This window comes from Ammodytes marinus (genome assembly GCF_949987685.1).
Source record: "Ammodytes marinus genome assembly, chromosome: 14".
NCBI lineage: Eukaryota > Metazoa > Chordata > Actinopteri > Uranoscopiformes > Ammodytidae > Ammodytes > Ammodytes marinus.
Genome location: NC_137218.1, coordinates 9,384,338 through 9,408,621, shown reverse-complemented (window position 1 = coordinate 9,408,621; position 24,284 = coordinate 9,384,338). Strand labels below are relative to the sequence as shown.

Sequence of the window (24,284 nt, the reverse complement as noted above, 5' to 3'; positions counted from 1 at the left end):
TCCTGTTTGATAAATATGACGACATCCAAGCCAGAGCTCTAGGCGAAAAATTAAATTTAGAAAGTTTTGATATTAAGACACTGTGGTTAACTGTATCAAATGCTTTACGCAGGTCTAAACATACAGCACCAACTACTCCGCCTTTATCGAGCCGTGATTTAATTTGCTCTATTAAATGTAAGGAGGCAGTCTCGGTTGAATGGTTCGCTCTAAAACCAAATTGCATACAATGTAGACCAAAATTGCTGGTGTTAAGAAATGAGGTCAGTTGTTCAATGACAACCTTTTCAGCAATTTTTGAAAATACTGGCAGTATGCTTATAGGTCGATAGTTACTAGCTTCAAGGCGGTCTCCAGATTTAAAAACAGGTGTGACAATGGCACATTTCCAGTCATCAGGAAAAAGACTACGTTTAAAAGAGAGATTAATTAGGTGAGTGACAGGACAGGATAAAATATCCTTATGTGACTTAACAAACTTGTTTATGTACGTGCCGAGGAGGGCAGTGGAGAAAAGTAAAATTAAGTACATACTGTAAAAACAACCGGCCCGACTTGTAAAAGGTAGAATAACGGTGAAAATCAATAAAAATTAAATCATCTCCGGAGTATTCTCTAAGCTTTTTCTCCTCTATGCAATTTGTGGTGAAACAAATAATGATAAAAACAGGTTTGGAAGGCAACAGAACTGGTCTTTGTGGATTGTGTACTTGTCAAGATTTATACAGTAAATAAAGCAAAGGCAACACAGGGGCCAAGACTACACAATTAGAGTTCGGTAACACCTAAAGTTCAATGACTGGGAGAGCAACAATGAAGCTGGAGTTCTCTTTCTGGGAAAAGGCCACAAGGGTTTGATTCTAACATCAAAGTTGAAGTCAGAAGGTATCAACTGAGGAGAGCCATGGAAACTAAAGATATATTGCTGGGTACATATAGCCCTTTGCTTTGAGCTATAGGGTCTCCCAAACATGAATAAACCTTGTGTTTCAAATGTTTTGCCTGAGATCAAACCACTGAGTTGACCATGGAATACCAAACAGGGCAAAATGTATTTTCACATCATTTAGGTCAGAAATTGCTAATCTACTGTCCAAGTGTGTGACCATATTGAAAATTTCCACCCAGCTAAACACACCTGTGATTCCTGGCTGCTCTGCCTCCCAAACCACTCACTGGGCAGAGCACTGACTGCATCCCAGGAAATTGCACACACATCCACACTTACATTAAAACTTGCAAATTTCAACACAATCAACATTATCTAGATAAAAGACCAGATGCGCCCCTTCAAACTAATGACTCCCCATTGGATTTGCCTTTCAGTGGCCAAACAGTTAACCTTGAGCTTCATCTAATCAATGGCTTGTTTCATTGGTCCCACACCATTCCTTCATCTGCTTGTCAAACATAAAATGCATTGACAAACACGGTCTGGAATCCTATACAGGCAGGCCTGTAGGTGTATAGTACAAATGCCATGTCTACCCACTTCCCATCTGGAAGGTAAGGGGGGGGTATAACAGAATGATGGCAAGATGGTGTCCACTAAAATCAGTCATTAAGATAGTAAATTAGTGGTGAGGTTTAATGGACCTACACAAGCTGAAGGTAGAGCCTTAGAAATGGCCACCTGCCACTAGCTAACTGCTGGATTCATCACCTTTATCGGCCATGTTGGATGCCGATTTTGCAACTTGAAGTAAAATAGGGAAGAGTAAAAGACAAAAAAGGACATTGGAAAGTTGGAAAGTTGGAAAATGTGAGTTTCAGCAGGTTGCTATGGCATCCGGCAATTTTTATGCTGATGCTTGGAAGCATTGGTGGTGGAATTATGATTGTTGGTCCTAATAAGGTGGAACCTGGCTCTCAGCTGCCGCTCAGCCTAGAGCCCAAAGGCTATTATGGCTGCTGCAGATGCTATAATCAGTGCTGGGTCTGGGCACATGGGCTAGTGCGCAATTATCAATTTATCTGTGGCTGGAACACTTTCACCATGATGGCCACTGTGAAGAGAGGCTGACAGGATGGGAGGAGTACGAACTAAGTGAAGTGCTAGCAACAAATGCACAGCAGAAAAAACAGCAACATTTTGACGGACTAAAGACTCACGGAAAGCTGTGTAGAACTCGTGGAGGCTCAGGTGTCCATCGTTGTTGTAGTCGTCATAGCGCAGCAGGTCCTGCATGGTGCACTCCAGTAGGCTGTCCTCCAGGTGCTCCTTCATAGAGATCTAACCCACACAAAGACACATGGCATTTTTTATTATATTGCAGAAAAAGAAAACCTTCATGGTAAAATTGTAGAAAGGCAGGTGATGAAGGAAACTATCATTCACAGCTAAAAAATGCTGACACCTTATCATAACCTTTACTATGGTTTCTCTCTGGCTTTTATATTTTGTATTCAACGCTATCTGCTGTTATATAGAACCACATTATACACATTCAGTTATATACATGTGAACATGACATTTCTAAGGTGAGATACCACTCACATTTACCATTTCAGTATTCCTCTAATAGGGTAGCCTTGGTGACATTTTTTCATATGACCAGCTGCTCTTAAAGTACTGAAGTGTAGAATTGTAAAATTCTTCATGTCATTAGAACTGTACATTTGCCTATTCTGTTTGCACGTTTGAATGAATGTTTATTGTGTGACATTTACAGCTCTCACTTATAAAAAGGATACAACATAATAGTGATTGAATCCAAAGTGCAGCGTTCTCATGAAAGCTTTTTAAATGTTGCTGTTCCAAGTGCTTCAAGAATGAGTCATTGCCAAACCGGAATATAGTTTGCCATTTTTATTCCACCAATAATAACAATAATATTTCTGCCACAAGGAAAACGCCTATATGTACATATACGCCTGAATCATAGAAACCAAGTCATTCGGAGAGTACTTTCATTCTGTTTCAATGGGATAAACATGTCATCCGTCATGTATTTGATGTTTCCTGTATGCTTGCCATTTTAGGAATCTGTCTGCTTTACTTGCACGCTGCACCTAGGTTCCGTCAAAGATGTTCCACCTCGAAAAGATGCACCACTCTCCCCAACTGTGTTTGTCATTCATGAGCCCTCCCTTCCACGTTAGCAGTGTGTATTTTCCAAGGGAACTACCTTTGAATAGGTGAAGTTTAAGGGAGATGAACAGAAGAATCACCTCATCGTTATTATAACCTAAGAAAGTAACAACTGGGAAGCTACCTTCTATGTCCACTGAATTTCGCACTACAAAGCTGCTATTATTTCTTTATTACAGTTACACAATTTGAAGACAATTTGATTGTTTTCATTTAAGTTTTTTTGCCGCTACTATTATGAGCTACTGTAGGTCCCAAGCTTAATTCCATCAACTATGAATTCCAAGTGTAAAAATATAGACCCCAGGCTTGTTCATTGCCTTTGATTTCTATATGGAGCTGCTTAAGTGACATGGCGGATTAAGGGATGTGACAAACTTTTTACCCCCTTGTTGCTGCCTTCGTCGGACTGCAACCATGTGTGTCCACTGACTCAGACTGATCTGGCCTGGGGCGTTTAAATAGAATATTTTCAAGCCCAAAGTACACTACTTAAGCCTCTAAGAACATCTGTGACAATAGATATATGGAGAGAGAGAGAGAGAGAGAAAGAGAGAGAGAGATAGAGAGAGAGAGAGAGAGAGAGAGAGAGTTTGGATGGAGGACTGGAATTCATCTTTGAATTCTTTTGATCCCTAAAAGCATTATCTCTGTGAAACTGGATTTATGAATTCCTAAAGGATTATAATGTCTTATCTAATGATTTCCTGGCCAACATGGCAGCATTGGTAATTGCCAGCTGTGATTGATCAAAATCTTATGCCGGATCTTTTTGAGTGCAGCTCTGCCAGAAAGAGCTTTTTTCATTATTCCCGTCTGCTGCTAGAATTAGGCCAAAAATCACTTTGTCTTTTTTTGATTTGAAAAGGGGACAAAGCATGTTTTTTTATGTACAAATGCAGTGCGACGACAAAAGATGAATTAGCAGGATTTCCGAGACTATATTCAATTGCCCATATTCATTTTCAAATTCAATTAAATGTGTTTTTCTTTTGCATCATACAGCCATTCCATATCCATATCACCATTTAATTGTTCATTGTTGCAGCCTGGATTCAGCAGTGACTCAAAGCATGGCGGACTGCATTCTGGCAGAAGTCACAGAGATCATTGGAATGGTTGGGAGGAGGAGTCTAATTAACATCCCTCTTCAATGGCCATTTCGTGATACCAGATGATGCCTGCGATAATTTCATTTCCTTCCTGTTACAAATGTCAATGCCAATCCTCTCTATTGTTTCCCCCCACCGTTCCCCCATTAGAACCTGTGGGGAAAATAACCTCTGTAAACATTTTTTATTGTTAAACAACAACAATAAATCCTCCAGCCACATGTCACTTACTCAGTAATTATACCTGTGGGGAGACACACAATGAAGACATTTTTTTTTCGAATGTTTCCCAATGTGAGCCCATTCCATAAAATATTCAATACAATAAAAATTATATTGGAAACATTTTTTTTTTAAATATTGTCCCCAATTGTATTGCCATCATTTCCCCCAAAAATGCGTTCAAATCATATTATTTTCCCCTTGAACTGAAAATGTCTTGGATGAGCTTCTAAATCTATGATTTTGTGGATTTCACATTCTCACATACTCTAACCATGTTTAAAAGTGCTCTTCAAGTTCAGGAAAACAGCTCCAAAACATGGACGGTACTCAGATAACGCATCCAACAACCCTTCCAAGACCTTTGCAAGGAGGTGTATGTTTCCTCAAATCAACCCATACCTTTTGTCCGACCAACCACACAGCTATCTTATTACTCAGCCTATCTCCTCTTGATACCCACCTTTTCCAACTCATCGCTGACCAGCCGGCCGTCCATATCCACGTCCAGGTATTTAAACATGGCGTCCACCAGCGCTCTCTTCTTCTCCATGTCTCTCTGCTGGCTCTGCTCTCCAGTCTTCAGCACTTTGGGTTGCATATCCAGCAGCATGCTCTTCAGCTTGTTGTACTCTGACATGGTGCACGCATTGCCTACGAGAGCAAAACACACAAGATATGGAAGAAAATTACATTTCAATTAACCTCATTTATATTGTATAAGCCAAGGCCTTAGGAGTGTGGCTGCAAATTGGATTATATGTCTTTGTACGTTCTATAGAGTGACGAGAGGAGAAAGAGCAAGCAGGATAGATAGTGTGTGCATGTGTGTATGGATGTGTGTGTCCTTGGGTGTTTACATTTAAAACAAAATTACGTTGTTTTTTTCCTTTGCATAATTTGTCTGACAGCTTTTCGTCGCAGGGGCCTAATTAATTACAAGTAATCCTTGCAAACAACATGAAAACAAAAAGGTAAACATCCTCATTTAGACCCTTGCTAGCCTCTTCTCTCTCCTGCTTTGCTAGTGGATCAGGGCTCATGATTCAAACCAAACTGGGTCTCTCTCTCTAGCTCCCCATTCTCTATCTGCCGAGACAAGGATGTGCAGAGGAAATGAGACAGACCACAAATTAATCACGGGCAGCACAGTTTTTTTCTTCTTCTTCTTTGCACTCAAAATCAATAATTATGCAAGACACGTCTGTCCCAGCATGCTGTGAGGGACTTTATTCCAAATGGAGAGCACAGGCAAATAGGTGCCAGATACAGAGAGGGAGAAAAAAGACAAAGTTTTCCTTTGAACTTTTTCTCTTGCATTTCTGCCTATGTTTCACCTGAGCCTGATGACAGCATATGGGGTGATGGGAGGGCGGGAGGGAGGAGGGGGCTAAGTACAAGGCCGTGGCATGGTTATTATAGAACAAAATATTTGAAGAAAAGACCTCTCTGATATGAATAAATCATTAGCTGAACGTCCTCCTGTCTGATCACTGCAGTGCCCCCCTCTGAGAGTACATGAGAATGGATCTCAATGCCTGAGCTCCTCAGACAACTAGAAAACTATTAAAAGCTAATTCATTCACAATCAGTAGACATGATGGACCTAAAAAAAAAAGACTCAATAAAATGTGCTCCCATTTTTGGTTACAAACTTGTAGCAGTGGGGGAAGTACTGCAACAGCAGATATCTACAGTTGTTAGGACAACTGACAAAGACAATATCCCCTGCAGTGATACTCGATGTTTAAGTCCAGATTAAAGATGCACATATTTTCATCCTTATGCTTATGTACACACAAATAAACAAACAAAGGGTTTCCCGGTGTGCAATATGTTTCCACATGTCAAATACAAGCTCAAGGTGACCCATGATTAGGTCCTCAATGAAAGTAATATACACTGACTCTTCCCAAGTGCTTGACCAGACACTGAAGGAGTTACATTGGTATTTAATGACTTTGATAGGCACTATTTAGAGCTGTGGATTAATACATGGGAGGTTATTTGATTTACAAGTTGTGAATTTCTTCAGGATGGAAGAATAGACAATTTCATTGCTGTTGGAAAAACTATTTTGGGGTCGTCATCACTTGCTTTGATGAATTGCGTACAGGAGTGAGAGAGAGCATGCACAAACCTATGTAGCTCATTGGGTTTAGGTTCGGAGGACCTCTACTTTATAGAACTCAGATTCTGTAATCAAATACATAGTGGTGAACAGTCTTTCTTTCACTGTGTAGGTCAACACAGAAAATACAAAGTTATTGAAGGACGTCGTCAATCCAATAAATCCCTTGTTCATTTCAGGGAGGATTGCAATGCAGTATGTCTGACCCCTTCTACTTATTATAACATGAAGACCTACACACCCACACAACATAGACAATGTGTTTCTACACTACAGGCCGGCAGTTAAGTCAAGGTCTTGTCTAAATCCCTGTTCAAAGTTATTCCTGCGAGCGGAATGAAGCGTGAGATGGATCAGACATGAGGGATCATCACCTATAGCAGTCACTCTGTCCCCTGCCTCCAGAAGGACAGAAACAAATTAACACTCCCACGCGGATTTACATCTTGTCATATATACGGAGGGAACAATCCTCTCTTTGCCACTCCACAATGTATCTATACAGAGGTAAGAAATACTATGGAAAAAATATTTAATAAGATAAGATAAGATGGTACCATCACTTCCTGATATATATTAAAGGTTGCATTAAAGATGTGTTTGAGGAAAATAAATATATCAATGACAAGAGGTACTGTTTTAAGTGTACATTTTTTTGACTGTCTTTGTTACAGAGGTTAAGTTGTTGTTGGTTTTATTTGAATTTAATCTAATATTTTTTTCCTTTTTTATTATTATTATTATTATCATTATTATTTGTAATTATTTAATTTGGTGTGTATGGCTGTTTCTGGATGTAATTTTTATTTTATTGTGAAAAAAGGATACTTAGTGAAGACATTTGATTGAATGTGTGTTAAAATAAATTGATAAAAACTTAACTGAGATAAAAAAGAGGAACGGCTACCGTTTTAAATGTAAATTAGATATCTTGAAGGCACTTGAAAGACTTCCGGAATGTTCAGGCCAATCTTGCTACACTAACAAAGGTTGTATTGAGGTCATGACTTTACTATAATGCCCCTATGACCTCCTTCCTTTCCTCTCCAGACACAACACCTGTCCTCTGGCCATGGTGGAAAGTGAATGTTACACCTGGTGTTTCTTTTGAATCAAAGTGTCTTTTCTCTACTGGAGTAAATGTCCTTTGAATCAATCTCTCTCTCTCATTCTGCTGAGCACATCAGCTACAGCGGTGGCAGAGAAATATCTGTCTGTATTACAGTGCATCCACCCCTGACTCTAGCTCTGTTTTATTGTCCTAGAGGGACCGGGACTCCCCTATTATTGGCGGTTTGAAATGTTAGCTGCCTAAGTGAGTGATCCCAAAGCTGCTCGCACCATGAACGCCCAATGTCCCAAAGACGGAGCCCCCACCCCCGAGCTCACACACTAGAAATGTCAGGCAGGGAAAAAACAAAAACAGAGAGAAAGAACTAGAGAAGAAAGTCCCTGTCACGCTAAAGAGAATGGGCCAAAGTGTCTCCAGTGCTGACAGGAAATGCTGCAATGCTGGTGAACAACAGCTAACATGTCTGTGCCTGTGAAAAACCCTCCTAGAAATCTGTGTAGAAGTCTTATTATAAAATCTAAATAAATACAAAATTATTTATTTAGTACTTTTCAAGGATGTTTCTTTCCAGAGTTAAGAACAGAAATTTGACTTTTTATCATTACTATTATTATTATTATTATTATTATTATTATTATTATTATTATTATTATTATTATTATTCTTATTATTATTATTATTATTATTTTGACAACTATTAATTACGAAATTACTAGTAATTAATACTAGTAATTAAGCGCCGCACCTCCACTCTCTTCGGCTATTCCCAACAGCAGTCCCGTGATTAAGCACTCCCTTCGAATTTGGACCCAATTTAGGAAGAATTTTGGAATGCAGAATTTTTCACTTTTCAGCCCAATTGCAGCTAATCATTTGTTTACTCCCTCGACAGTGGATGGTGCATTCAAGATCTGGCATAAAAAAGGCTTAAAATGCATCGGTGATTTATTTATTAATGATCTATTTGCTAGTTTTTCTCAATTGACAAAACATTTTGGTATCGAAAAGACTAATTTTTTCCGATTTCTGCAAATCAGGCATTTTACGCAGAAGTTAATTCCCCAATTCCCTCACAAACCACCAGCCAATCATGTCGATTTGTTTCTTTCGGTAAACCCCACATTAAAAGGCTCAATGTCTGTGTTTTTCAATCTTATTTCGAAGTTGCCTAGCCCCTCATTAGCAGCTATAAGAACCCTGTGGGACCAGGACCTAGGTTCTGCCTTCACAGATCACATGTGGGATTTAGTCCTGGATCGGATACACTCTACCTCCATGTGCGCCCGACATGCTCTTGTGCAATTTAAAGTAGTACATCGTATCCACATGTCTAAAACTAAATTAGCTCGTATGTTCCCCGATGTAGACCCGAAGTTGGCCTTCACCTCATTACTTGCTCGTAGGGCTATCTTACTCAAGTGGAAAGATCCTGCTCCTTCCCACTCACATTGGATTAGAGACATTATGTCATGTATGAATTTAGAGAAAATACGTTATACTACCCAGGGATCCGAGAATACATTTGACAGAATTTGGCACCCCTTCCTAAATTATTTAAAAAAACCAACAACAACAATACAAGAGTAGCTACCCCCTCCCCTCTCTTATCTGATTTAATTTTTTAATTATTTTTTTTTCATATCGATTGTTTATTTGTTTCTTGTAGCGTGTATTTCGTTTATGTAATTTTTTAACATTGTATATTGTTTTTTTTTTTTTTTTATGCAGGATTGTTTGTGGTTGGGTGGGGGGGGGGGTGGGATATGGGCGGGGTGTGTTCGGGGGGCTTCGCAAATCTTTTGATGAATAAAAAAACCTTTGAAAGAAGAAATTACTAGTAGCTCATTTACATTTCGACCACATTTTTCTCTGAACTTTCCGGTACGCAAAGCAAGTTCGTACCTGTGCAATACACTGCATCACACACTGTAAAAAAAAAAAAAAAAAGCAAAAACAATGATCCTTGAAAACTTAAAGAATAGTCTGGGAAGTGCATGCAGTTTATTTTCAATGCATACAGAATTTAAACATGAGGTGAATCATTTTTCCATACAGGAAATAATCCAGGTCTGACTCAAAAAGTTATTTGTTACACGCCAGAACAATTTGTTCAGAAATCCAGAAGAGGATTTTCAAAAGATAGAAAAACAGTCCTATGAAACGGCTGTAATTCAGACGTGTATGAATCAGAAAAAGCTCAAACTTTCTTCTGTACTTATTGGATGAGTTCTTTGCTATAGCTTAAAGACGGAGGGACGGAAGGGAAATCCCAGGAATCAATCCTCAGATGATGGAACCTACAAAGGCCTCCAGGGTGTAAAAGTGTTCTGTGTTAGATTTATGTCTACCTGACCTCCCCTGGCTGAAATGACGGGATTATTTACTGCCATGCTGTCTGTGTGCTGCTAATACGCAATGGTGATGGAACTCCCTTCATGATAATTAGGAATATGATGGACAGGCTTTGCTCCTGAGGGCAGCAAGGTCTAAAAGAGCTTAGACAATTTAGAGGCACAAGTCACAGGAGGACCCCCTATCGCATTACCACTGCTGGCAGCTGTTTGAATGGGCTAACTGTGAGGTTGATAGTCAATCCAGCATTTTTTATTTTTATGAGATTGCTTTAGCTGCAAACACGTAACCCTGTAACTTTCTCCATTTAAAATACAGGTACTCTAGGGCTGCCCAATTATTCCAATTTCAATTTCAATTATAATTTTTGCTTTCAACGTCGACAAAAACAACATAATCGAGACGAAACGATTGTTTTGCTTCGTTCCGCCAACACAACGCTTCTATAATTTAAATGAAATTACACATTGAACTGCAAATACATACATACATAAATTTATTCTGAACCTATTGTATAGTGCATCTTTAGTTGCATCCTACAATTCGTGAGAGATGTAGAAGAATGCACAAGCATTTATTACAACAGATTATGTTCAACAAACATGATTCTGCTCTTCAGGGTGCTCCGAAGAAGAATCTAACCATCATGTGACACATGCTGCGGGCAATAAAAAGCCCCATAGACATGTTTTCCATAAATATGAAACCATGGCACAAAAAAAACAGACATTATTCATAACCAGCTTGCACAGCATCCATCTACAAAGAGCAGGAGGAGATTGGGGGAAGGTGGGGGGAATTAGCAGCAAACCTAGGTCAACAGCAGCAGCAGCATCAAAAATGATCACTAGAGAATGAGCTGTCAAGTTATAAAGAGCTCACTGGCTGATTGCATGTGATTGGATGTTGGAGGAGTCAGGATGTGTGCTGTCTAGGCTAGACATTGATAACATACTATAGTGAGTGACGGATTGAACAACAATCTTACTTTCTTTGTTACAATCTAAATTAATTTTGCCCGTGACGTGAGACTGTTCTTGGGAACTTGTTATTGATAGTGTGAGCAAATATCCCATATGAAAAGCAGGGGAGGAAAAAGTGATGATTCATAGTTTAAAGTGACTTGCACATTTCTGGGCTAATACATAACTCCCAGTGATATGAAATGACGCCTCTACATTTCCTGAGTACAGGCAAAGCTGTCTGCCAGCTTGCCTCATTCAGCAGAGTGGATCAGTTTGAGCTCGAGCAAGTCTTATCAGAGTCTGTGCAGCTTGGCACTGACTAAATGAGAACGCCATTGCAACACATTATTGGCAAAGCAGTGAAGGAGTAGAGCACAGTCGCATTCACTTCCCCGCTGGTCTGTGTGTCTGTCTGTCTGCAAGTCTATCAGCTAGATCTGGTTTCTCAAACTGCACATCCGCACTATACACATAATCTTGCTCAGTCTCTCTCACAGAGGCACACTCAGTCTGAGGAAGAGTATAACTGCCCAGTTGCCTCGTATGAACAAGCTTCCCTATCTGAAACCAGTAACAACTTTAACTTTACTACTACAAAAATGACAGGTAACACTGTTATTGTTGTCACTGCTGCTGATGTTACTTTGATGAGCACCACTCTCACAAAGAATGACATAGTCCACAGTAGGGCTGCAACTAACGATTATTTTGATAATCGATTAATCTGTCGATTATTTTTTCTATTAATCGATTAGTGTTTTGGCCCGTAAAATGTCAGAAAATGGTGAAAAATGTTGATCAATTTTCCAAAGCCCATGTTGACGTCCTCAAATGTATTTTTATGTCCAAAACACACTGATATTTCAGTTTACTGTCATAATAGGATAAAAGAAACCAGAAAATATTCACATTTGAGAAGCTGAAATCAGAGAATTGAGATTTTTTATTAAAAAATTACTCAAAACGATTAATCGATTATCAAAATAGTTGGCAATTATTTTAATAATCGATTAATAATCGATTCGTCGATTAATCGTTGCAGCTCTAGTCCACAGTATCAATTCTGTTAACAACTTGCCACAGGTACAAGTTGGTCTTAGTCAGTTCTGAGTAACCACCGAATGACCTGAAAGTGCACTTGTGTGTTTCTTTTATGTGTTAAATGAGCTGTGGCTAGGATTGGGTATCGTTCACATTACGATACTATTATTGGTACTATTACCTGGAATTCCATACCAGTGTCTCGGTTCTTTTCTCTTTCACATAACAGAACTGTAATTTGAGAATAGAAGTGAATCCACACTTGGGATTGCTTTGCGGTTCGCCATTGCCCTGACTGTTAAATTGAACAAACTGCAGGGCTGATGTACTCTCGCTATCGCATTCTCTCTCTTACTACTCTCTCACCCAGATGTTATATTGGATACTGAAATTTGACACCAATTGATTTTTACAACGTATGATTTTATGTCCAAATGGTTTCCTTAAAAGTAACCAACACTGTTGAAGCTGATATTCTGTAAAGAATTTCAGTTATCAATGTGACTGTTCCTGCCCACACCATAGACATACTTTATTACTGGTTTTCTAGCCGTTGCATTAGATATCTTGGAGCTCATAAATAAGGCTTCACAATGGGTATTTCACATTGTTCACAGTGACAGCTGCATCTAAAAGGAGGCTGCAGAGGCAGAGGCAGAAAGAGCTGAGAGAGTGGCGTTCAAAGCAGCAGGCAACTAACAGCTGAATCATTAGGATTAAAACATAAGCAAAACACTTTCTCTTCAGGAACTATTTTAGTCTCCTCACATCGGGTGGTTCTTCTCTATTAGGCTGAATAAACAGCTTGGTGGGTGTTCCAACGGTGGATGCATTTTGTACTGTATGGGTGTGTGTGTGTGTGTGTGTGTGTCTTTTTCTTTTTAATGAGCCAGTGCCTGTCAAAAAAGTTGGCTGTCTGAAACTGGTCACGTAAAACCATTATGAGAAACATCTGAGATTGGCGTTCGAAATCAAAGGTGTACTGTACAGTATATCTGAAACAACTTTATTGATATCATTGTACAAAGTGATGTTACCTGGACTCACAAGTTTGGTGTACTTAACAAATTGGTGTTATACCCTATGATGAGATAAGAGATTTTGGTGATGTGCATGTGGGGAAGTCGCTATAATGTGAGACAGGAAGTAAAACGTGAAGAGTTTGAACAAACCCCAAATAATTACTTGCACCATGGTGTTAAATCATTTCCACACTGACTTCCTCGTCCACTTTCCCTATCACACTCACAGTAGTTGTGTGCACCTTTAATAATATGAATACACAGCAGTTTTGTGTAGTTGGTATCAATCAAACAAACTGATAATTTGACAACTTATAATGCATAAAAATGTGATAACTAAATAATAAATGCACCTTAAGTCAAGTGAGGTCAAGTCAATTTCATTTATGTAGCCCAGTATCATAAATCACCCTCTTGGGGCTTCACAATCTTGACAATACAAGACCCTCCTTTTATATATAAAAAAATTAAAAGAAAAATCAAAGTAATAATAATAAAAATAATAATGGATAGGATTTATATAGCGCTTTATTCCCTAAGGACTCAAAGTGCTTACAGGGTTCCAGGTTCCATTCATTCACACACAGTCATACCGGTGGTGGTAAACTACAATAGTAGCCACAGCTGCCCTGGGGCAAACAACAAAGATAATTCCCCTATTTTCCACCATGCTTTTTTATATCATTACTTGAGAACAAAGAACATATTGAGTCCAATCCAACAGCCTCCATTACTTTGATTCTCCAGAGAACTTGTGCGAGCTATTTCCTTCCGAAATGTACTTTACCATAATCACAGTCATTGCAATGTATTGTTTTCATCTCTACATTGCTCAATAACACAATATGTGGTTTCTCAGAAATTGCAGTCCAGTCCAAATCGCCTCCCGTCTGCGTGCCGTTCTGACTGTAATAGCAGCAGAGTTTCGGACTAATGGAGACTAAAGTGGCTTTCATAGTCATGAACTGTCAGACCTCAAAGTTGGACCCATAAAGCGAAATACAACAGAGGTCGTTCAATACGGGGTCAACAACAACAACAACACACCACCACAAAAAGGAATGATCCAATTCTAAATGCCACAGACAGAATATAAATACAGTTGGAATTGCCCACTCAGCCCTGGGTGAAAGCGGATTTAGTGAGAGAAAAATAATTACCAAGCCCTTGCTCCCGCTAATAGATTGTGAGTTGGAACAAGCTCAGGTGTTGATTACATTTTTAGCCTCCATTCTCCTCTCTCCGGTTCACCTGCAGTGTAAGTTACAGTAATCTCAAAGAACTTTCACAAGCCTTTGCTGAGGCCTGCAAGCTGCTAGCCCCAGTGATCCCACGAGAATACACTTTTAAATTGCCTGGGTGTTGGGGACTGGGGGAGACAGCCTGCCTTGGGCTGTATGAGGCCCTCACTGAATGCTCACTGACAAACAGAGAACCCTGGAGCAGCATCCAGCATTAGCCTGCCCAAATACCTCAGTCACCTTGGGAGGAATGTTTCAAGAGACACAGAAAGAATGAATGATTACAAGTACCTTAAAGTGGAAGGTTTGCCCTCTAACAAAATGTTTGTTTAGTACACCTGCTGCAACCACACCCAACAGATGACACGCTTTTCAGAGGGGTCGTAAGTTTCACTCTTTAAGGTGTCATTCACTTCTTCTGTTTTTTTGCCGAGATTGCCAACTGGCACCCAAGGGCAGTTGAATACTCATCCCCAGTTGGTAATCCATCCATTGGAATATATACTGAAGTGACTGAATGGTATGCTAATCAACAATAACACAAAGTATAAGGACTAGACAATGGCTTATTCGTTATAGTCAGCTCCAATCTTTATATCATTCCTACAACCCAGCCAAACCATCAAGCATTTGCAAATGAGACCAATTTAACACAAGTCACGGCAAGCATGTGATATAGCAAGCAAGTCAAATTTGCAAAGCTACTAACAATGACGACTAGGACATTGATACCAATTGAAGTCATTACAACATGGAGTCATCACAATTAAAAGAGCTGAAAACTTTCCCCTGGCAATTCATCAAGTGACAAATTTGATATTAGATAAAACAAGAGGTTGGAATAAAGTACAGTAAGCGGTGAATGCAAGTGAAACTGCAAGAAACTTTACTTTTTAACTGACAACCAGAGAGTTGCAGCGATTTTAAAGTCGAAAATTGCTTCACTGATCAGGATCATTTAGTTGGCAGGTGTGAATATTTTCCCCCACATATGTACAGTATGTGCACATCAATGCTGCAGAATGCCAAAAGAACAAGAGGGAGACAGGGATGTACGCAGAGAACGCAGCTTTCATTTATTCTTCTTCGTCAAAGAGAAAAAAAAGTTCTTCCCTTTTATCTGAGAGTTTTCTCTTTCATCTAAATCCTGTCTGCACACGTCGTGTGCCTTAAGAAGACTCTTCATCTTTTATTCTTTAAGTTTTTTTTCATCATAGGTCACAACTTTGCTTCAGTGGCAAAGGCTGAAGTATTTTATGTAGGAGTCTCTTTTGACAGAGTTTCTTCTTTTTGTGAGCGTCAACACCTAGATACAAATGATGTAACCTTTTCTTTTGTCAAAAACAAGGAAAACTTCACAGTCAAAATCATTATTTAAATATTCATTTGATTTGAAAACAAAAATTAAAGAACAAATGCAAAGTGAGGAATGATGACACAAATAACAAAAAAAGAATAATAGTAATATTAATAGTTAATTCACCTTTTCTATCTGAATCATGGGTAGGAGAGATAGTATATGTTCACCGTTCTGTGTAAAATGGGACTTTTGTAATACTAATACTACATTTATTCAAATATATAAAGCTGATAATTTGCTGCATACAGGAAGTGTGTGACTTGATTTAATTTTAAATCACATTCCCATTGAATTGGCAATCATTTGGTTATTAACCCCACTGCATTAAAGCAACATTTATTTAGTCATCGGTTTTTTTCCCCAGGAGGCAAGATGACTGGGTCAGCAATATTTGAGTATCAACAATCATGCAATAGCCATGGTGTTTAAATTACTATCAGCTGAAGCAAACATAGAGAGCTAATTTCAAATGTGATGAAAGCCCACAATTATAATGAGTATGTGTTACCCGGCCTCAGCTAACAGGGGACAATGCAATCAGGTCATAATGTGGTCATTTATTTCCTTCCCAATCATTACAGCTCAGTCATTTGCTTGTTGGTACATAAAGGGTTAAGATAGTTTTTCTTTTTTAATTCTTAGAATGCATTACCAGGTCATTGGGGAGAGCTGATTTCACCTCAAATTGAGAAAGAAATGTTGTTGTTGGTTAGTCATTGTACTGTCATCTGTTCCGTCAGTGTCAGAAAATATAAGCTATATAATGCTTGTGTTTATACACATAGTCAAATGAAATGAAGTATGATGGTCTGGTTGGACCAGGCTAGGATCTTGGTTGCCAGTGAATGTAATCCAGACATTCACATTCCCTTGAAAAGATATTTGACTAAGTACATGTGTTGCATGGAAACAACATTTGTATGAGATATTGATTTGCGGAAAGAAATAACGCAAAAGGAAACAGTGTTTTAGAAGTGAATCAAACATTTTATTATTGTGTTTGGGATGTGTGAAAGAGAAATAAAAAAAGGTATAGAGAAGATGCAGATTCCTTTGTGAGGATTGTATGGCTTCCTATACAAAACCTAAAGGTAATTGCGGCAATTGGAGCTGCATTGCATACACATAGATTGTTGTCCCCCACAGTGTTTTCCTTATTTCAAAACTATCAATGGCATTTACTATACCAACACTACCTGCAATTGTTGAGATATGTAATTCAAATTTTCAAAATCATGATGCATTACTGTTCTGAGCAGATTTCGTTCCATGTCCTATGTGTGGGGGCTGAAGAAGAGAAGCAATAAATCAAACAATAAATCAATCTATAAGAAGTCATAGTGCATTTTGACAGGGGTGCGTACCAAATTGTTTCCCCAAGGTGCACTGGCCACAGTGGACTGATATTGACTCATTAGAGGGTTACAACCGGAGTCTCTGTCAACAGCTACAAATAGCAGCGGAGCAGGCCATTAACCGGAAAAACAGAACTAATGAAGGGGGAAATTAACAAAACACAAACAAAATAACACATGTATTTCTGAATTCCCATGCCTGGCTTCTGTTGATATGGCTTTTCCTGTTGCACGCAGCCACCTCCTCAGTTCATTATGAGAAGCTATCTGGGTCACACACATCTGACTGCCACCGTCGGGGGAAGTCGTCAAACCAAATGGGGGGAAAAAAAAAAATGTGTGTGTACAATAAATGTGTTTTGTCAAAGTTGTGGTTTACCATTAATAATGAGGTGACCTGGATGGACTATGAGTTATTCAGACCTCTCCGCCTACCAGACTATTTATAAAAATGACCACAGTGTATAAACCTAGAACATGTGCATTTATCATTGGGGTTGGGTAGTTAAAAAAAAAAAAACATGCACCCCATTTCAACGTTGTGCCACCTTGGAGAATTGCTTGAAAAAAAAATAGATATGTGACTTTTAGCGTGGTTGAGATATCAATTTTTTCCCCCCATTGAACGCTGACAGAACAGTGCCCTTCGAGAATTCATACACTATCTCTATCAGGGAAGAAGATTTTTTTTTTTTTTATATTACAATTTCATAACAATGGGAGCAGGGGTGTTTCTGTCTTCAGCTTGTCAGCCGGAATGCCATGTTTTAAAGCCTCCGATCTACAGCTATTTAAATACCCATTGGCTTCCTGGCCCCTCAGGATCCGGGGCCAAGCATCAACAACGCTGCGCTCATGCCAACATCTGTCACTCAACACAAGGAAATCGAAAGACAAACCCGTCTCTGAGCTCCGATGCCTTGATTTATTATATGGCATGTCATTCAGTCCTTCAATACATTAATACCCTAGTCCAGTGTATTTTGGTTTGAGATAGAGAAAATTATAGACAGAAAGTAAGTATGTGTTTAGCCTTTGACTTCACTGCTACTGCCAATGTTATTCTAATATCAGACTGAAATAATAACACCGATTAGGAAATAAACAGATTTTTCTGATGACATTTTCAATGCCACCAGGGGAGTTCATTGGTTTAGTAATGGGTGAATAACATGCTCTCAATGGCCACTATACAACAGAAGATTAAACCTGTATTGTGGGAACTGACTGAATGAATATGTTCATGTTTATGCATGAGTGACTTATTTTCAGAATCCGTGCGTGTGAATTGAATTATTGTGTTCAGGTACATTTTGAACAAAGGCTAGAGAGACTGAAAGAGAAAAGGGGGCAGGGGGGTGAACTGGCAGACTATATTAATATTTGGAGAGGCAGTGGAACAGATTTAGGCCAATCGGTCACATGTACAGTGTAACACAGTGTATACCCTGGAGTATTACTGCTGCTGCTTGTAGCGGTGAGAGTCATTTGAGAGCATTAGGGAAACACGGTTCATCACTGTACATTCTTTAATTAACAGAGCGGCTTTGTGCGATGACTTATGCTGGGTAAGCTCAGCCTCTCTGGAATAATGTCAGTGCAAAGCCAATGTTGAAGAGACACGTAATAATTCAGTGTTAGTCAGTCACATATGTTGAGGAATTACTTGAGAGACATCGTAGAGAGGTGAGGGCACAGTAAAGCGGGAGTAAAGGAGCAATATATTTTTTTCTATCATTCACAAACAACTACATTCTAGACAGCTACATTTTCTAAGATCAGACATTTTTGTAAGCACAATCACTGTTTTGAGTTAGATAGCCTGTATGAAATAAGAAGCTACCGTCATTTTGGGTTTTAGTATGACCGAACAAAACATTTGAAGACTTTTGAAACTCTGAACAATTGGGGATAAAAATACAACAGACTTTTTTAAACAACTTCAAAGTGATTGAAACAGATATTGATTAATTGATTTATAATGAAAAAATAATATTAGCTGCATTCTTGGTTTACTTTTTTTATCCTGTTCTTTACTTTAACTTTTCTAAAAAAGCATTACAATACTACCAATTCATATTTTTACTTTGGTTCATTTTGTACATTTCGCTCATAACTCTAACATTTTACATTTGCTAGATTAAAACTCTGCTTGCAGGGACATTTCGTGCATCATTTTTCCAACACTGTATTTATCCTTAACCCTCCTGTTATGTTCCGGGTCAAATTGACCCGTTTCAAAGTTTGAAGATCTAGGAAAAATAGTTAAAATAATTTTTTCAGTATGAAACTTCTTCTGCTTGCCTTAATTAGGGTAATCAACATATAATATGAAAATATTTCATCTCACACATTTGCAACCACCCCCTGCATGTTTATATCACATAGATACTGTTCGGGTCAATTTGACCCGGCAGTAAAACTGGAGGTAAAAGGGTGTCAGAAATGTAAGACTATTTCTTTCTTTACACCTGTGAGACATATTTCACCCAAATCTCACACAAGCACACACATACGCACGCCCACACACGCACACACACACACCCACACACACACAAACACACACACACACCCACACACACACACACAGTTGCAAGTGTTATGACTTTTGACAGGAACCATTTATGTTCCCTTTGGAAAACTCCACCCACATTCAGTGGACACTCAACAGGGGAGGGGCAAAACATATGAAATATTCTCTGCATGGGAGTCCTACCAACATTACACTCTGTCAGGCAGACCTTTACAAAATGAGTAGCAGAAACAAAAGGATGACAGTCCAGGAGGCTCTGGAAGTCATCATTGATCATGACAGTGAAATAGAGGAGGATGTATCTTGAGCTAAATTCTGATTCTAATGATTCTGAATTTGAACCAGATGAGGGAATTGCTATTCCTATTCCTCCAAGCAAGACATTCATGTCAACAAATTGTGAAATTCATCCCCAAATATGCGTCTGCAGAAAACATACAGGTGTAACTCATATAATTAGAATATCATTGAAAATGAATTGGAATTAAGGCAAAAAGTCATGCAGAATGGACCCAAACCAAGTACTGAGTACACATGCATGATTATACTTTATAGAGGGCTGATATTTCTGTATTAAAAATCCCTTTTTTTATTGATTTCATGTAATAATCAAATGTTCTGAGATTTTAAATTTGGGGTTTTCATAAGCTGTGTAAACCATAATAATCTAAATTATAACACATAAAGGCTTTAAATATCTCACCTTTCATGTAATGGGTCTATTTACTATATTAGTTTCACCTTTTGAGTCAAATTACTGAAATAAATGAACTTTTGCATATTCTAATTTTTCGAGTTTCACCTTAAAGACAGTGCCAGGGCCCACTAGGATGGCACTGACTCGTGTGACTGACATCAAGTCAGCTTTTGAGCTGGTCATGCCAGATTCAATACAGAAAATCATTCTGGAAATGACTAATCTAGAAGGGAGGTGTGTTTTTGGGGAAAAGTGGAAGGAGCTGGAGAAAACACATTTAGATGCGTATTTGGGGCTCCTCATCCTGGGTGGGGTCAAAGGGTGAATCAACAGCCAGTCTGTGGGATGCAGAGACAGGCAGGGCTATATTTCAAGCCACAATGTCTCTGGAGACTTTTCACATTGTCTCCAGTGTTCCAAAAGTAATAAAGTGGTGAAACATTACAAAAAAAGTTTGAACATGTATTATCTTAATGAAAAACGAGTGAATTATCCTTATTGAACCATTACCTGTTAGAGGTAAGGAACACCACATTGCACTAAATATTGATAGAATAGTTAGTAATGGAGTTGGTAATGACATGTGCACACTGCTTGTTAGGATTATTTTTGGTTTAGGATATCTTTTGGAGATTTAAACATGCACCGGGTCAAATTGACCCGGGAACACCATTGCTGTTCCTGACAAATGAACATAACAGGAGGGTTAAGCACAGGATCTGACTAAGTCCCCACACCACTGTGTGCAGGATTTCAGGGAAACAGTTATTTCAGCGTTTATTTTTGCAATACTATACCACCAGACACACTAATAGTAATTATATCATAAATTCAACTCTCCATGAACCTACAGTGAGACTACAGGCACAGAGAGAGAGAAAGACTATGAAAAGAGGTCTCATTAGAATGGTTAGTGGCATCCTGGCACTTACACTGCAGCAGGGAGCTGTCTTTGTTTAGGGAGCTGCTTTGGTGTCCATATACACAGGCTTGAAGTGCGTTTTACAGACAAACAGTGTATACAGTGGTCTCTGGAGCTACTTTTTTTTTACCGCCTGGGATAATTAATCGACGGGGAGCAATTAGTGAATAATGAAGCAAAGAAAATCAGAGCAATTATTATCCCAAACATCGGATTAACTATATCATCTCAAGGGGAGGAGGACGGAGGCACATATCAATAGTTATCTGTTCATAAGCCTCATTAAGAAATAGTATTATCTGAAATTAGAAAGCTTTGCACTTTTGGAAAGGATTGCTACAAAATTTCAAGTGAAATGTACAGGTTTATTTATTCATCTACCGTATCACATCCATGGTGAAAACAGTCTAAAAACATGGCAGCATGAACAAGTACATTAGAATAAAAACACTTGTGAAACAGTACACGTTGCTACATTTAATTTTCCTTCAAATCCTTGTCAGCTTTCTTTCCTCTGAGGCATCCATCTTCTAATTAAGTAGCTAAAATTGCATTATAAAGCGCCGCTCTAAATTTGATCTAGTTTTCCAATGTTTCCTGCACAGACAAGATATTTATGGATTATGTTAATGTGACACTCACTGCCGATACTTTGGTGTTCTTCTCGGCAACTTTAATGAATTTAGTCTTAATCAGACAAGTGTCCGTGGCAGATGTAAATAAAAATTAAAAGTCTACTTACCTTATCTTTGTATTGATGATATTCTCGCGCAGATGAAATGGTATTCATTTATACATGCACTCAATTAAATGAACAGATTAACTTAATGATAGCTTGAAGACGTAATGTATTTGTTCTACCCTGTTTGATTATGTTAACGCTGTGTAAGGTATTATAAAACCCTACACTTTCTTTCTCACATCTAACATGCCTTAGCAACTGAGTGTCAGGTATTCTACCGTGCTACGTAAACCAATGAAGGGACGTTCACAGTTGGACAGATTTAATATTTTAAGATTCGGAGTAAAAGATGAAGAACAAGATGATGTTAGATGAGGCAAAGGAAGTCAGAAGTTGTTCAATTCAACAAAGTGAGAAAATCTGATTTCCCGAGATCACAGGAAATCTTGCTAACACTAGTTAAGACCTAATTGGCAGCGCTATGCCTCTTGAACCACATTTTACATGAGATGTGAAGTCAAATGTGTAATTTTGCTGCATATCAATTAAGCTTCCCTGCTGAGAGGCTCTTCATGATGGAAAGCATAGTTACAACAAATATACAAGATGTACTGTAGTTCTAACCTCATTAGAATTGAAAGACACCGCCTTATAACACGCACGCACGCACACACGCACACACACACACACACACACACACAGCGTTAGTGATGCATTGGATTGCGTTCTCTGCAGCATTTTCTTTGGAATAAAAAACAAGAACCGGTTGCTAGCAGAAGCAAAGAGAGACATCATGTATACAAGACACTTGAGAGTGGTGAGCTCCATAACAAGGAGAGAAAAAAACGCCTCATAATAATGCATGAGCAACATATTAAAGAAGTAATGTGGACTGTTGAGAGCAACAATGTAGTGGTAACTCTGGGTTATTCAGTACTGCTCCCCATCTCTACTGAGGCTTGAGTGTAAACGGTATTAGTAACATATGAAGATAAACAATGACAGAATCAGGTTATGTATGCAAATCTAAAGTTGAAGATTGACCTTCTGCATCTTTTGAATTGATAAAAGGACCCTACCTTGTTTTAGATAAAGTGGTCTGACAAAAGCTCCTTAGAAAACAGATGGGACAGACCGTGACCAGATCAAATGGATTTCATTATAAAAACACACGTCACTTATTTTCTATAATTCCCATACTGTGCCCTCAATCTGGTTTTATCAAGCCTTAGAGAACTCTCTGTTTTTGTGCCCATGTAGCACATTAACTCTTATTATGTTTTAAGGCATTCCATTAGTTTATATGATTGATTTCCTACTTACAAGGCAGCTGTTATTTCATTTTGTGACGGTAGAGTACAATACCGTCATTTGGTTTTGATTTTTCCCCCAAAGTTACATCATTATTGTCTAGTAATGCTGCTGCATGCGGGGACTGTTGGAAAACTCACACAATGACTGCATTTAAGGAAACAGAGAAACCGACACATGAAACATCAAACAGAAAAGACAAACTTTCAGGGACCGGAATGTTAAACACCAGCTCCCTGTCGGTGATGAAGTAAAGGGGCCATATGATGCATTGAAGTGATGGAAAGTGACATAAGCGGAGTGGAGTAAATCAGCCTGAAATTCACCTTGGTTTTTATAAATAAAAAACTTAAACATCACGGACAAAGTAACAGGGGCATTAAGGTTATAGAAATAAGGCTGCTGGTGCTCTGGGGCAGGACAATGAAGGAAAAAAACAAGATGTGATGTAAAGAGAAGTTGTTGTTTTTTTTCCACTTCAAATTCCCTGGACGGAGCAGGGAAAGATTGGTTGGTTTACAGGACATAATGAGTAATACTCCCCCCTTTTTCTTCACCCATGTGCTGTCAAGGTGTCCTTGCGCAAGGTGTTTACCCACCCACCTGTTCCTCTGACGAAGTTCAGGTGGAATGGACTGAGATTGCACAGAGCATTTCCCCAGGGGGAGTGTAATGATAAATAAAGGTTAAAAATAAAAAAATAAATGACGTGTTCAAGGGGCCACAACGTCCAGAGATGTGAGCTGTTAGAGGAGCATACATCACATTAGCAGTGCATCCTCCCTATTCTCTGACACTATTATTCCTCAGAATATAGTTTTGAACGACTAAAAACCGCCAGATAAAAAGGTGTCCTTCAATGAAATCAACGGAGGACGAAATACACAAAACAGAACAGAATATTAATAAACGTGTAGTCAAATTAGATATGTACAATAGTGTTTTCAGGCTTCGCGATGCGTATGAGATGAGATGGATGATGGATCACCGTTCGTTTGTTTGCTTTTGATGGAGAGCCACTTTAACAGATGAGAGTCAGTGAAGATGGTAAAAATCAAACCTACCCGCACGCACGCACGCACGCACGCACGCACGCACGCACGCACGCACGCACGCACGCACGCACGCACGCACGCACGCACGCACGCACGCACGCACGCACGCACGCACGCACG

General features: G+C 38.9%; 1 protein-coding gene across 1 annotated transcript in view; it reads right to left on the bottom strand.

The window, feature by feature from the left end:
- fstl4 (follistatin-like 4) overlaps positions 1-24,284 on the bottom strand; it is a gene marked incomplete at both ends in the record, with an annotated part of 163,849 nt that overhangs the window by 56,579 nt on the left and 82,986 nt on the right. The window contains 2 exons of the mRNA XM_080041240.1: positions 2,113-2,233; positions 4,889-5,079. Coding sequence (XP_079897366.1) covers positions 2,113-2,233; positions 4,889-5,079 — 312 coding nt within the window. The remainder of the gene's footprint in view (positions 1-2,112; positions 2,234-4,888; positions 5,080-24,284) is intronic.